General features: G+C 37.5%; 1 protein-coding gene across 1 annotated transcript in view; it reads right to left on the bottom strand.

Annotated features, from left to right (window-relative positions):
* Positions 1–6: 6 nt before the first annotated feature.
* Positions 7–15687, bottom strand: part of LMLN (leishmanolysin like peptidase) — an 18593-nt gene continuing 2912 nt past the window's right edge. Inside the window, exons 2-17 of the mRNA XM_029959891.1 lie at positions 15577–15674; positions 15442–15472; positions 14842–14924; positions 14268–14385; positions 13367–13545; positions 12602–12707; positions 12235–12329; positions 11267–11384; positions 10228–10335; positions 9421–9497; positions 8281–8391; positions 7456–7588; positions 6721–6880; positions 5827–5957; positions 4891–5101; positions 7–4290 (exon numbers count right to left, since the gene is read on the bottom strand). Of these exons, the coding sequence (XP_029815751.1) occupies positions 4196–4290; positions 4891–5101; positions 5827–5957; positions 6721–6880; positions 7456–7588; positions 8281–8391; positions 9421–9497; positions 10228–10335; positions 11267–11384; positions 12235–12329; positions 12602–12707; positions 13367–13545; positions 14268–14385; positions 14842–14924; positions 15442–15472; positions 15577–15674 (1854 nt within the window). The 3' untranslated portion in view covers positions 7–4195. The remainder of the gene's footprint in view (positions 4291–4890; positions 5102–5826; positions 5958–6720; positions 6881–7455; positions 7589–8280; positions 8392–9420; positions 9498–10227; positions 10336–11266; positions 11385–12234; positions 12330–12601; positions 12708–13366; positions 13546–14267; positions 14386–14841; positions 14925–15441; positions 15473–15576; positions 15675–15687) is intronic.

Genomic DNA, 15687 nt, shown 5'->3' with positions numbered 1-15687 from the left:
TTTTCAACATTCTTACAAAATAAATTACTGTTGTAATAGTGGTCCTTTACTGCACTTACTCTCGCAGTTAAATCGTCATCAGCTCTCAAAGAAAAGGACAAAAAGAATCAATTTTCTACAGACATTTTATTGATGAACAGTCTTGTCTTTTTTTTTATAACATACTTTTTTTAACCAGTAAAATAAGTAATTTTTTTACTCCATAAATAACACAAATTAGCCCTTATATCTCAATCCAGCCAAAATCAGTGTAAAATACTTAGTTCTATATTTACATTCTGTACCAAAATAGGAAAAACATGTTCAAGGTCAGCCAGTTCTCTCTAAACAGTTGTTTTATCTCCAAGGTAAGCTTCATATTTGAAAGGCAACATTTGCACTTTGAAAATCTGGTAGTGTAAGATCACATTATTCAGTGTACAAATAGCCCCAAATCCTGAAGAGCAATACACACACATGAGCAGCACCCACACAACCAGACAAGCAAAAACCGGGGCTTCAATCCCACAGGGAAAAGACCTTGAGCTGCTCAGCTGGCTGAAAGTCACTCCCTGGAAATGAGGGGAAGAAAGGACATACGATTCCCTCTCTATTGGAATACAATTAAGCAGAAAGATTTCCAGTACAGGAAGATTTAAAAACAACTGGCCCTCATGAGGAATTGTGGAGATGTCTGCTCTTAAGCGACATAAGTCTTCCCAATTTACTAATGCACAGTAGAAAGAATGAGCTGCTTTGGACTGACAGTCAACTAATGGGGGACATGATTCTCTTTCAGTAATTAACCTACACCAAAGGCCATGACAGTCTCCCAAGACCTCAGCTCATTTCAGGAGGAACGAATTGCTGCTTTTCAGTGTGGTTTTACCTGCTGCGTTCTCCAGCCAAAAGCTATAATTATTTCTTGTAATTGAAACACTAGAAAAATGTGTTCCTAAAGTATGACTTCCCTCGACTTCTAATTGAAATGCTTTGAACTACTGGGATCAGAAAAGTCCACAAGACTAATTTGTTTCCCTAAGCAAACATGGAATGTTTTTTTAAAAATTAAAACTGTGGACACTACATACTGAAAATGTTTCTACTACAGGTGAGCTACCTCATGTATCTCTTAGCACAACTTGTAGGGCTCCTGGTGCCCCATTTACTCTGGTGAGAACACAAAGGCTTAACTGGGCTACATTTCAAAGTTTTCAGGATAAGAGATGCAATAGGATAGACTGGCCACCTGCAGTCAGGACACCTAACGGAGCTGCCTGCAAACTTCGTATTTATTTAAAAGCAATTCTGATTTTTACAGCATAAACTACACTTAAGGCTACATAACTGATTGGTATAAAGCTACATTTTTAGCTATGTTCTACACTCAAAAATGGCTTATGCTTCCTACTGTATTTACTTTAGTCTTAGAAACCTGAGACGTTTTTACTTAATTCATCTTAAGATTTGGAAGTTCACAGCAGGCTAGAAGCTGAATGCAAAGACAAACACAACTGAGGTAGTCAGCTTTACTCAAATATTCTTTATGATGATTACCAGTTTGTTGTCACTTTAAATTGAACTTGACACATTCCTTGGCAGTTCCCACAAGGCTACAGCTGCTAACAGCTGCTAACCCACTGATGGGATACAATACATTGCATTTTTCTGACTGGAGTACTTTTCCCACCCGACCCCATAGTCACGTCCAGTTCTGCAGTTCACAGCCAGCTGAAGGGCTGCACACCAAAGAAATTACGACTGAAATCTCAGATTATTAAGGCAGTAGCAGTTTTACTTCACTGGATTCACTGATGCAGCTACTCAGCGGGTACTGGTGACCCTGACCACAAGAGCTCCCATAGATTTTTCCCTGTCAGTACAAAGCACTACAGCCCCTTTCTTTAATTAATGCACACAATTCAGAAGTAGGTAAGCATCGACTTTCTAAGCCATCTTTCAGTTAATTCTCAGGAAGAGAGATAAAAAGAAGAAAAACTCTCAAGATAAACAACTGTGTAGAAGATAAAAATATTCAATTAAATATAACAAATCTCACATTTACACAGACAGGAGACCAGCATATCAAATACTGAGCACAATAAATTAACACCAGTTAAAAAGTTTAACAGGTATAAAGTTAACCAGAAAGTTCAGACAGTGCAAATATTCCACAGCAAGGAAAAATAACCAGTAATTTTTTTTCAAGTATCAAAAGCATTGTTGTTGAGTGATACCATTTCCACTGTATTATTGCACAACAGAAAAAATACAATATCAAGCTCTGGGACCTAAGATGTATTCTCAAACCTTTACGTTTCCAAGGAATCAATTTACATTGACTGTTTTGTGGACATATGATTAGTGTTCACTTATCAATCTTAGTATTTCGTAATTTGAACTTGCACAAATTTAAAGCATTAAGAGTCCTGACTTGTATTGCTTCTCTGAAACACTGGTTTAAGTCTAGCCTAGGCCTTGTATAATTCAAAGCAAACTTAACTAGCAGTCAAGAAGGGGACATAACCCAGTGCAAGGTACTCTCAACTGTGATGCCTTCAGTTTTAAGTTGCACCTTACTTGCCTCAGCAGTGTCGTAAGACTTTCTTTAAATAAAAAAAACAACAAACAAGTCCAGTAGGCACTAAGAATTTCTTACAATCACGATGGAAGTCCTTTAATAATTTAAAGTTTAATTATAGCTAAATAAAATTTACTCCACCTCCCTACCTTCCATTTTAGAAAGGGATCCAGTCACTGACAATTCTAATATCACAGCACATTTAAGAAGCAGAGTAACATCATCTTTGCACTTTTTTAGTGCACTGGGCATGTCCATTCCCTCAAGTTTAACACTCTTCCAAGTATGAAAACTATCCTAAAAGGACAGACAGTGGATTGAATCACATGACAGTTTCTTTTACTCTAAACGGGACTATTTGTTATACATTATAAAACCATCCTTACAAGGGTCCTATAGAGCAGCTCTCCTTAGCTTGATATTTACTCCTTTCCTTCCTCTTCTGTATTTTCTCATTATTAGTTTTGTAGCAAAGTGTACCCGCAAGTGTTTCAAAACGTCTGATTCTCAACTTATTGCAAATACTCAAATAATCCATAGTATTTACATGTGCAAGAAAAAGTGGAGGTGGAAAATAAAGAAAAGGAAAACAGATTAGATTTTCCTTACACATTCAATATAGTTTTTGGTCTAGAGACATCATCATGGTCCTGTAAGATTATAGCTGCCATTGCTACTGGTTTGCCCTTCAACAAAAAGTGAGAACATTTGCAGTTACGTTCATACTATTTAAGAAACAATAATGCCATTATTCATTACTTAAGAAACAAACCAACAAAATAAAAAATGATCGTAAATTCTATCCCAGTTTTACAGTCTGGATATCAGTACTGAAACATTTGCCCAGAAAATTACTCTGAGAATATTCAAATATTTTATGTATTAAATTTCACAGTAGAACTGGCACATGCTAAATGAGAATGGGATTTCTAGACAGTTGTCTTCATTATCAGTCTGAAACTCCATTTTGTGCATGTAGGTATATGCAAATGAACCCCAAGAATTAGCTGCTTTACCTAGTATGAATTCTGAGAAGCCTCAAAGCTGCAAAATCAAGTTGTGGTGACAACTGCTAACTACTGGTCTATCCCATTAAATTATTCCTTCACCCATAAATTGTAAGAATTGACAAAACAAACAAATTCCCAACCTGTTCAGGCCTGGGTTATTAGCAGTGACAACAACTTATTTTTACATGGCTTTCGACTAAACCACTGAGGTATATTTCCAGTTTGAGGATACTTTGCTACCAGTCACACAACAGACATAACAAAAAAAACAGAACAACCCTCAGTTCTATTACAGAAGAGTTCTTGTTTCAGATCTTAACTGAATTGCCAGGTAGTCTAACACAGTTGGCATAGTGGATCTTGCTACTGAGTCAAAAAAACCAAAGGTTGCAATTCAGGAAAATACTGGCACTTATTGAGATGACAAGGTAAATTTTCCTCCTCTCAAAACTCTGGCTGCTTTTGTCAGCACCTCCCTGACTACTGTCTGCACCAATACTTGCCAGGAGAGATGAGGTTCAGCAGAAGACAGCTTCCTGCAGAGACAAATACTCTGTGCTCCACAGTAAGGAGTGCAACATAATAGTGTATCATCGCGGAACATCTTCTGGCCCCGAGCTTAACTCTATGCACAGAGAAACAATCCTGTTAGCAGGGGAATTAAGTTGGCCATCAGTAGCCAAAGGGTTACCACCAGGCTGGACGAGCAGGAGCACAAGTCTAAAATAAAAACAAACAAACAAAAAACCATAAAGCTTATAAATTTTATATTTAAAGAGAAGATAAAATAACAAAGAGAACGCTACAAACCATGAAAGAGCTTTAGTAAACTTCTTGACTAAACATTAACTGGTATTTAGTGAATTAAGCTTTTTACCTCCCTCAAAAAGAAAACTGACTCTGATCTTTCGTGTGCTGGATTACAACACTAACACTGTCAATGGGAAGTTACACAAGTGAGAACTCACTTTCCACGAGGTGACAGTTTTTAAGATTATAATAACGATATGGCCTTCAAAACACAGACTGGATTTCCTGGTAAATTCCCAGGTTAAAGCTAGATTTCTGGGATGATTACCAGAAGACATGACATGAAGGAGTTATGTTTCAGACACATTTCTCCTGTGTTAGCCACCATTCTGCACAACCACACAGCAAAAAGCAGGGCACCTTTGCTATCTTCCTTTACCTCCTATACCTGGGATCTCTGAATAGCCATGTTTTTTCTTTCCTGTTCCCAACAGTCAGAGCTGACACAAATCTTTGAAATTTTCAGATATCGAACATTAAAGTTTCACTTCAGCAAATAAGGCAACCTACCAATGGGTGCAGTTCTTGTTAGGTTAGAAGCTGGAGGATCCCGCTCTGGGGGGCAGGAGTCACAGAAGTCCGAACAGGCTGGGCAGAGCAGATTCCCAACGTGTATCCAGCCATTCATCTGGATGCTCACAGTTAATACCTGACCTGAGCGGCTGCACAAGTACACAGTGTCCTTGACCCAAACATGCAGCCCTTGTGGAGAACAAGAAACCTTAAAATAAAAAAGAGTCAAGTCGGTATTACAGTTTATCATAGCGGGCGTTTGGAGGCTCTTTCAATAAGTAAATAGGACATTCAGTAAACACCTGGTATTAGAGCACAGATGAACTGCAGGTATTTTAATGCACTCAGAGCAACTATTCGGTTCAGGAATGCTTTAAAGCACTGACCATACTCCTTTTGTGCAATGATGCAGATCATCAACTGAGAATGAGTAAAATTTGGCTTCTGCTCATGTCTACTTTTTAGTTGTGCAGCTGTTGAATGTGACACCTTTAGTGAGATAGTCCTGAAGAGAATGAGGATAATGAAAAATAAGTGACACGTGCACAGTGCTTTCCACCTCTGAAAAATCAGAGTGACTAATTAGCATTAAGCTTCAACAACAGAACATTTCATATAATTATTCCTTCTTACCCCAGTGACACTTTCTCTTCAGCTAAGACAGATGATGTCCCTAGCAAGACTGGGAGTAACACACAAGCCATCCCAGAGGTCACACACTTAACTTAGCTAAATTACAGGTTTATGGTTGGAAGATAATTGTTTTCAAAGCATGTCAAATGATCTAGAGATTTGAGGTAGAGAAGATTATGTTCAGTGTGCAGATGCAAAGTTCTAAGTCATAGCTGACATTTTATACCTGGTTTTTCTCCTAAGTGTTACTTAAATAAAAAAATAATAAAAAAAAAAGATAAAAACCCAACACATACTTACTTGGTAACATCCACTACCCCAGTCAGGGTAACTGAGTTTCCTCCTGCACTGTTCCATAACAAATGCAGATTTCTGAATAAGACATACAGAGTTTGGTCCATATTTCTCTGCACCATAGTTTTTGGTAGGATCTAAGGTAGAAGGAATATACTGAATTGCAACTTACTAGAGAAACAAAGTCCACATCAACTTAAAAGCCTATAATGGTCAGTATCTCCACATGCAACTTAAAGTTTACTTTTGGAATATTTCAGACCCTTAATCATCATCAATTTGGGAATTATACCATCTTGAAAATAAAGTGGGAAGAAACACAAGATTTTAAAACCAAACAAACCAGTCAACTAACCACAAAAAAACCCCAACCAGCAAGCAATTTCCATCAGAACTATGTGGTTATGTTTGCCTCCAGGGAGCACCAGCTGTGATTTCTGGCTTCAGGGCAGAGGGTGCGTTTGTTTGTTTTTGATACAACTGCACAGACAGGTAATATCCTCCAGCATTCTGCAGTTCTGCAATACTGAACATCCATGCACTACCCATATTCTGGTAATTTGCAAAGCTCCTTGCCTTGAACAAAAACCTCACAAAAGTGGAAAGTGGAATTATGTTTCAGACACTCAAAAAACAACCAACCCACCCACCCTAACCCTTTGCGTTATATTATCTGCTCTGCTCTTCAGCAATTCTTGCATTAGATGTGGGAGTCTGCCTCCTAGGTATACAAGGTAGTACTGCTATGCTTCTAACCCCAACACAGTGTTTACACAGCTGGTAGGGTAAAACCTGACTAGTGAGAAAATTCACATCCAATTAGTTTGAATATACAGCAAGTCCATTTCAAATTAAGAAATGCAGTCTCTGCAATATCATACTGAAAACCTGAGTACTGACCTGGTTGGTTTTCAATTATTCTGCAGTCTGAACTGCGTTGAAATTCACCACTTAAATGCCAGCTGAATTCCTGACTAAAGGGACAATAGTCAGCAATTTCTACTGAGCCACCATAATAAGGCAATTCTTCTGCTGGTACTCCATTAAGATTGTCGAAGTACTGCAAAACAAAATACAGTAGTGAAGCAGTTTGTGCAAAGACAAGTGTACAACTGTTTTTAAACAGACCCAATCACTACACCTGTAAGAACACTAGCTGTGACACTCAGGAATGCAGTTAACAGCAACTTACAATACCCATGAACCAGAAAAACCAGAAGTATTTAAGAATATATAAATAATACATTTGTATGTATCACTCCCCACTCCTGCCCCTGCCTCTCCTCTTTTTAATCAGTGCATTCCTTGAGATGTAAACAGAACACATTTCTTAGTGTGCAGTGACACAGGGCAGCAGACTAGGGGAAGAAATACCCCAAACAAAACATTCTGAGGGATTTCTTTTACACAGCAACTTTTCCATCTGGTATTTGGTTAGATGGTCAAGAAACCTCCTTATTCTTTTATTAATATCACAAGGGGTTTTTTTTCAGACTCCTTGGAATAAACTAGGCAGACATTTTTCACATTATCTACCCTTATCTACTAGTTCAGAAGAAAAAAAAAATAATCATCTGGCTGCAAAGTTCAACAATGAAAACACTTCAGTTATTTGTAAAGTAAGATCCATTATACCTGATATTCCTGAGGTAACTGCTTTGGAAACTTTTGCAAGTTGCACACTGCTACTGCTCTTTGGTCCTGTCTGCAGGTTAACTGCAAAGGATTACTCCTCAAAGTGTCGCAGTATGGACTGATTAATTGCCTCCTCAAAAAAGAAAGAAAGAAAAAAAGAAGAATAAAGATCCCACTAGATCACTTTAACTGCTTTACATAAACAGTCTGTCTAGATTCTTTGTTCCCATTCTCCCCTACACTCACTCAATGACACAAAGAAGCATCAACTTCTTCTATGGAGGCTAATTACTGTTATTTGTCTGGGTATAACCTTTCAGAATATCAAGACAGTGATCAAAATTACAATGCACTCACCTATTTAGTTTTAATGACACTGCTTTGTAAACTTTAAAAAAAATATACAAGCAAAACAGGCCCACTGTGCAGCTGTGTCTTAGGAATATATGAGTATTGAAAGGAACAAACAAGGCAGGTTTTGTTTTGAAGATGCCTATCACCTCCCTTTGTTGCTTTTAGTACAGTCTAGTAATGCAAAATGACACAGGCTGCATTTCCAATTAAAAGGGACAAAATAAGAAGGCAAACACTTTTAGATTAAGTCCTACCCATCCTCTCTGAAGCACAGTCTTCTCATAGTGTAAATGCATCCTACACCCTAAGATGTTTGGCTCTGTATTTATCGTATTGAGTGGGATGCAGTGCAGCATTCCTTGTTCATCTGTATCTGCCCCTACTTCTTTTCACTGAGTTACATTTGAAGGACAAATATAAATAAGCACCAGGGTTTCCTCTCAATTTTTTTTTAAAAGACTGTATCCTTACTTTTGCCTCTTTTGGTCAATCCAGAATTTGCAGCTCTTCATTACAAAGTCACAGCCTTTATCGCGTCCCCAATCTAATTTCTCTGCCATGCTGTAATTTGCTTTATACCACCTGTAAAGGGATTTTAAAACGAGAATGTGAGGAATTGCACAATGATTCACGTTAATAAAGAACAAGAAATAGAGGGTTATTCAAACTGCCAAATGTAAATATGCTAAATATGCTCATGTAAATATGCTTATGTAATTTGCTTTTAACAAATAAATACCACTAAGGCCAAATAAGACTTAAAAATATACTGCTTATATATGCAACGAGTAAATATGCATGTGTAAGGAAAGAAGTTATCCAAAGGATAAGAAAAAGGAAAACTTGAAGTTTTCCCCTCAGCCACTGATAAGAGCCTGCACGGGCCAAGAAACGAAACTGGGCGGGGACTTTCCTGGAACAAATGTATAAAAGACTGTAAAACACTCTGTAGGGTGTGTGTATTGGTGAGGCCCCCTTTTGCACCCAGCGCTGCTTTGCTCATTCATTATCGAATAAACAGCCTTGCTGCTAAGAATCCTTGATTACTGGCTTCATTTATAATAAGAATATAGTTCTGGTTAATAAAACTCAGCTCAAAGAACTTCGTACTATGCCTTAAGGTCTTCAAATTAAGAAAAAGGGAAACTGCATCCCTACCTGTAACAAAATACACTACAATCACACTGCTTTTCAAGCTCCCAATGAACTAGAAGAAAATTTATGATGTGCAAAGGAACAATGCATACAGAAAGATGACATTTGAGGCAATTTCTGCTTTCTATCTGCAAGAAGAGCTGGGAAAAAAAATCAATATGTACTGTATGCAATTAGAGAAGACTTACATCAGGAAAAAAAGTAAACAGACTCTACAAACAGTACTATGCATTGCAATGCCTGCTTTTTAAGGCTAAATTAAGAATGGGTTTTGAAATACATGAAGAAAAAATAACATACGGGGTCTAACTCCTTGTTTAGTGTAATGCCAGTTATGATGATTAGCTGCTGTGCTGCAGATGGGTAAGTACAAATGCATCAATTCTAAATAAGATCAAGTACAATGAAAACCAAACACAAATGAACCAAACCCCAACCCCAATTCTTAATTCCTACCCTGTGTCTTCCATTAATGCCAAGGTGATCCTGGAAAAGACTCGATTCTGAGTATGGGATCCAGTCATTGCTTCATTCTGAAAGTTACCAGTTACTATTAGTAAGCCACTGAAAATCATCACTGTAAGAAAATCCTTCCTATGAAAAGGCATTTTATTTCCAGTCTCTTTTTACTACCGACAATCAAATCCCATCCTCCTTCATAAAAGGTCTGTCCTGAAGCATTTCCCTTCTAGGTTACCTCACTGCATACACCAATGGCTGGAAAGTGTACCTCTGCCAAAAACCTAACACAGCACAAAGTTATAAATAAAAATTAGTTTAAATGTCAGGAGGAAAATAAGTGTTTTCTTGATCAGACAAGGTCCTGGAAGACAGATGGCAAAAGCCAATGCCAGGGCACATGAACAGAGATGAAGTCAAGGTAATGAAGAATGATCATATATTTGATATATGAAGCAGAGGGCAACAAAGCTGAAATGATTCAAAGGACTATCCCCCTTGCACTAAAAAGGGAGCAAACCTCCTCAAAAGGGTAAATGGCAGACAGAAGTAAGAGACATTTAGTTTTTCAGTAAGCATCTCAAACTCATACTCTGAGACTTAGCAAAAAGGTTAGGAGATAAATGTCCCATTTCTGGATAAATTTAAGTATTTAAGTATTAAGAACTGTTTGTGATGTATTTCAGTGAGGTTTGATACTCCTGCATTTTCAAGGCTCCAGTAGGTACCACACTAAACCTAAAAATCAAGGTGGAGGGAACAGACATTCCCACATCCCCTTTCATTCCTAGTGTCAGCACTAACCTCCAACAATCTCTTCTCCCAGTGATTGAGCTCAGTACCCATGCCACCTTGATTTTCAAGCTCCATTCCCTCTAGAATTGGACAATTAAAATGTTTTCGAGCTTCTTCCTAGAAAGAAAACATTTACAACTCTCAAAATATTGAGATAGAGACCCACATGCAGTCCTACTGCTCTATAATTATCTTTTAAAAGTATTTCAGCATTTCATTTTCTACTATTTTATTTTCTTCTCAATGTAAAACACTTCTACTCAGAGGCTGACTAAGCCACCAAGCACCCCAACAGAGAACCTAACACTCTGCCTACTCATCTCCTGGTAATAAATGAGCAAAACGAGGGGTAATTAATCCAAGTTTGCTCCATATACTGTGTTAGATTTAAAACAAACAAAAAGATTATCTGTGGCCAAATATGATTAACACTACAACTTATTTACAATACCAATTTATTACACTTGAGTATATGTTCTTTTGATGGTACAGAGGGAGAGTCAGAGGCATGGGAAGCAAGAAAGATCTCCAAGAAAACTCGAGGAATTTCTTTTTAAACATGACAAAACGTTAACTATATTATTTTGTAATCAATAAAATTAGAGAAAATATTAAAACAATGCTTTTAAAGAGAAAAGTAGAAAATAGAATGATCTTACAAATGAGAAAAGCAATGACAATGCTATCTGTTAAAGGAACAGGAATACTAGGTGTCTAAGTCTGCAGGAAAACATCTAAAGAGTAGGATTAAGGAATCTCTTCAACATCAGTTTTGCTTAATCTGTCATAATTTACTTCCCAGTGCCTTCCTTGTCTCTCAGTATTAAGCCAATTTATTTATTTCATACTGTCTGCCATCCATTTTCCACTTTGGATCCACCCTCTCAACTAATTCCACAGTCTTAACAGAGTAGGCTTTGGGCCATGCTTTCAGGGAAAGGGTATTCAACAGTAGGTTATTACTTCTTAAAGAGTAAGGAATATTTTATGACTTGAGAACACGATGGGAACCTTGGCACACGAAGTTTAGAAGTTACTCCACACTTACGACTACACGAGGCGTTACCAGAAGGTGAACAGCATGGCGCAGCATTTTGCCACCACGTACGTCCCATAACCTCACTGCTCTGTGCACAACTTTACTGCTCCACTGATACAAACCTAGGCTGCAAGGAGAATGCTTTGGTTACAAACCTTTCCCACAAAGACCTGCTACTGTGAAAAGATTTTTCGCCGTAAGAAACAGAATCACGGATAATATAATCTCTGTGCTCCCTTCAAGCTTTCTAAATTAAAAATTTTATTATGCAACATTTCTCCTTTTTAAGATATGTGTTCATTACACAAACAACTCTGATTTAACAAGGCAAAATAAGATTTTTAAAAATATGTCTATAAACTCAAGATATATTTTCGACTGTTACCAAGAGGGTAAGAAACGAAATTCAAAATCTCAGAAGGGCTATTATAAAAAGGTGTACAAAGAAGGCTCTCTACTCTTCCACCTCCAAAAAAATCTCTAGAAGAACATTTCTACCACATCAACTAAACAAAGGAAAAAAAAAAGCAAATTGCTCATTCTATAACAAGTCAGAAAACTCACACAGCAGACTACACACATTGCCAGTTCCACATAACTATAAACCTTGAATGATACATATCTTAAAAACAAACTGCACTGACATTAGGCAGCCTACAGAAAACACAATTCTCCATTTAGACAGGTGTTCATCAGCATCAAAATTTAGGCACAGGTCATTGTAATGCTTAAGTTCAAGTCTCCTGATAAATGAAATCCTGTCTTAATTTGTAATACATGTGGATAATACAAATGCTCAATAGCAGTGTAAAGAAAGACTAAAAAACCACCACATACCAGTGTTTGAACACAATACAGGCAAAGTGCTCTAATAATGGAATGGAGTTGGATTTTCAACAGGCAAGAACACATCCTAAAAAGGCAACAGGAAAATATCCTTCATGGGAGTACCAAGAGGTCCAAAAAACATGTAATACCTTTCATTAAAAGGAGGGAGTCCATCTGCATATCTTGGTGTCAAAGGTTTTCCATCATCATCACGATAAAATGCAAACAGTCCAGCAGAGAACCCCTTCAGGTTAAAAAACAAGCACATGGAAACCTTTGGTAAGACATTTACATCCAAATTCAAACGCCATGAAAGAGTTCCCACCGCAGCACAGATACACTGCAAGTAGCACATACACTGCAAGTAATGTGCTCCAAGGCAAATGACACATAAATTCAAGGAGGCAAAGCAAGAGCTTTCCTCCATCAAACATCCTCCTCTTACAACAAGCTGGAAGCATGTGAGCAAGCAGGCACCAATTTCAGGGAAACACATTTTATAACATCAACTCTCACCAGTGCATGGATGATCTCATGTTTCACTGTAGACAACATGCCAATGAATTCCTGAGCTTGCGTTGAAATCATATTTGGACACAAGTTGGCATATCCTGCTATTGGCCTGGAAGACAGTTTTAAAGTTAAATGGGTTTCAGTAAAATACTAGCAAATTCAAACCACATTCACTTGAAGCAGTAGAAGATTAAAGAAAATACAGACTAATGTAAAGATAAGTCCTTCCAAAAAACTTACCCAATAATTTATAAATGTTTTATCTGTTAAGGATTCAGTGACTAGTTTACTGTTGGGATGGGGAGAGGTGGGATCAACCAATCTCTACACTCAGTGTTCTGCACAGGTGTTAGTGACAACAGCCTAAGAGATCTGAATTTAGGTAAGACCCTACAGAGGTACAAAGCCTGTCACAGCAACTACAACTGAGCTGGAAACAAGAGTCATGTAAGCAGAGCCACTTGCATTCTCCTTTAAGTCTGTGAACACATGACTCTGTGAACACATGAAGCACTCCACCAGAAAGACGATCTTGAGATAAAGTTTAGGCATTAACAGCGGAGGATTAGCTTTAACTCATGTGACTAGACTTTGCAAGTTAAGCACTATTTGATGGCTTTGTGTTTTTACATAAATACAGCACTTGTCTATTTCAATGACTCCTACCTTGTTATACAACACAAGCAAACAATTAAATTCCACAACTGAACAATGAAAAAACTTGAAAGCTTAATTAAAAAAAGAGTTTACAACAGAGGGAATACTTGCCTGTCCATTTCAGCTTCCAGCTGGCAGTAGGCTGCATATGCAATGATATTTTCATGGCCACACCTTTCAGTAGTGAGAGCACTAACGTAGAGCACAAAGTCAGCATCTCGAACCCCTTCTTGGTCAGGCAAGCCAGTGGGCCTGCGGTGCCAGTCACTCTCGTTGTACACCCTGCATTGCTTTGCAATGTTCAAATGAGACAATTAATACACTTTATCTATGATCAAAATTTCGTATGACAATTTAATTAGCTTGAAGCTGAGAATAAATCCCATTGTAAAACAGCAGAAGGTAAGAAAACGCCCTATGAAGAGAGTAAACAAAACCAGAGCCAAGGAATAGCTTTCAAATGACTGGCTTTTTTGATTTATCAGACACCATGAAGATGGCAGCTTTAAAAAAAAAAAAATTAAAARKARGRRRRRAARRAAWSYWMYKRWYMMMWYCKKWRSYKRAWYMAAAAWTYMWKSMAAMMAAMMWKKYMRRARSMWTTYCYKSMMCMWKSYKKYSGGKYMRKWGRWWAMCYYYTYMAAMMARGRMYTAAAAAAAAAAAAAAAATCAACACTTACTATTAACACTGTGAAAATCCAACTCGTTGATCAAGGTGAATAACAAGCTGACTAGCAGCAGTTTAATAAGCTTCAAATCTCATCCTCTCTGTGCACGTCATTACAATGCAGGCTTAGAAAACAGTAACTAGTCCAGTTTTATTTGACTTTTGGCTCAACAACATAAACTACAGAACTCCCATTAACTTGAGGTGTTCTGTTCTGTCCTTCAGATTTAGTGATCTCCCACAAAGAGGTCACTTATGCACAGTTAGCAATATTTACTTTTTCATTAATTTCCACAAACAATAATCTTTCAAAGATTATTTCAAAGATTGGACAGCTGAGCTTACCTGGAGGTGTTCCTCAGGAACTATAACTGGCCCACATCTCGTATGGTCTGCGCAGGCTTTTTGGCAATATCTGTGAGGGTCAGCTTTCCTCCTTAAATATTGGTTTGTCACACATTGCCTTCAATGAAACATGAAAGACAGTCAGCACTGTTTTATAATTAAAACAAAAGTCTAGAATAGTCTGAAAGTATTATACTGGTATTTTAATAAAACTTTCACAGTGAAAATTGTTAGTTACACTGCTAGGGAGGATATAATGCTTCCAGCTGTTAATGGTGCATCCACAGGTTCAAAGAGAGATTAGGAACAGGTTCATAAATGGGGTACATATAAAAGGGAACTGGCAGCATGTATAGCCTTCAACATTTCCGACACAACAAAATGCAGGTGTCAATAATGAAAGGTTGGCAGATTTGTGTATACACCCTAAAAGAGCATCTGCTACTCCCTGGATCAGGTGGTCTGATTCAGGAGGGCATTTCCTACACTCTTATTCTATTCTACTTTTAAAAGCTATACAACACAATGTTAAATATCAAATATAGCAAGTGATTTTCAACAAACTTTCACCTACCTGCTTAGTAATATAGTACTTGTGGATTTGCGCACTTGAAACGTCTTCTCCAAATAAGATATAGCTTGGGGGAAGAGTTTGTTCTGAACGGGACAAAAAAAAATCAAAGTCACCCACTAGCAGTGCAGACACAACTCACCTGAAAGGCACTAACTATCGACTTACATGAAATTTGCCAGATGTTGTGGTACAGCAGAATAGGGGAAACCCAGACTCCCCAAGAAGTTCAATTACTATCAACATATTGAAGAAATATTTTGTTTCAGTATTCTCATATTTTGTTATTGGAATGACAAAATGGAAAGGGAGCCAGTATTAATTTCAATGTACAGCTTCAAAGAGGCTTTTAAAAACTACATGCACATTTCTCACTGATACCTTTGCACCCTGGGATACAGCAAACACCTGTCAAACTACAGCCTGCAGAACACTGGAATTATTTCAAATAGAGGCATAATCTATACACAGAGCCTTGGTTTTCTCGACTAGAGGATATTAAATTGCTGGTATTCAAAGCTTCTAATTAAATTGACCTTAAACTTAATTTTATGCATATAATAAAATATGTAGGCACAAAAACGGGAAGCAAATATAACATACCTTTATAAGATGTCTTTTCTCAGTCAGCAAGCTACATTTAAAAAACAAAACAATCAAGCTTTAGTTGTAAGGTCTCCATTCTCAGCCACGGAGACAAAAAAAAAAAGAAAAAACCTGCCACAACATTATACTCACTTCTCAACACTAGTGTCATATACAATCTTAATTCTTAGCTGTTGATCCACGTTTCGCTTCGAGACATGATTTTCCTTGAGAGGAACTTGAAAGACAACCTGGCGAGGAGAG

The sequence above is a fragment of the Manacus vitellinus genome, unplaced genomic scaffold (genome assembly GCF_001715985.3).
Source record: "Manacus vitellinus isolate BGI_N305 unplaced genomic scaffold, ASM171598v3 scaffold_22_pilon, whole genome shotgun sequence".
Taxonomy (NCBI): domain Eukaryota; kingdom Metazoa; phylum Chordata; class Aves; order Passeriformes; family Pipridae; genus Manacus; species Manacus vitellinus.
Note: the sequence above shows the minus strand (reverse complement) of the source record. Positions and strands in the feature narration are given on the sequence as shown.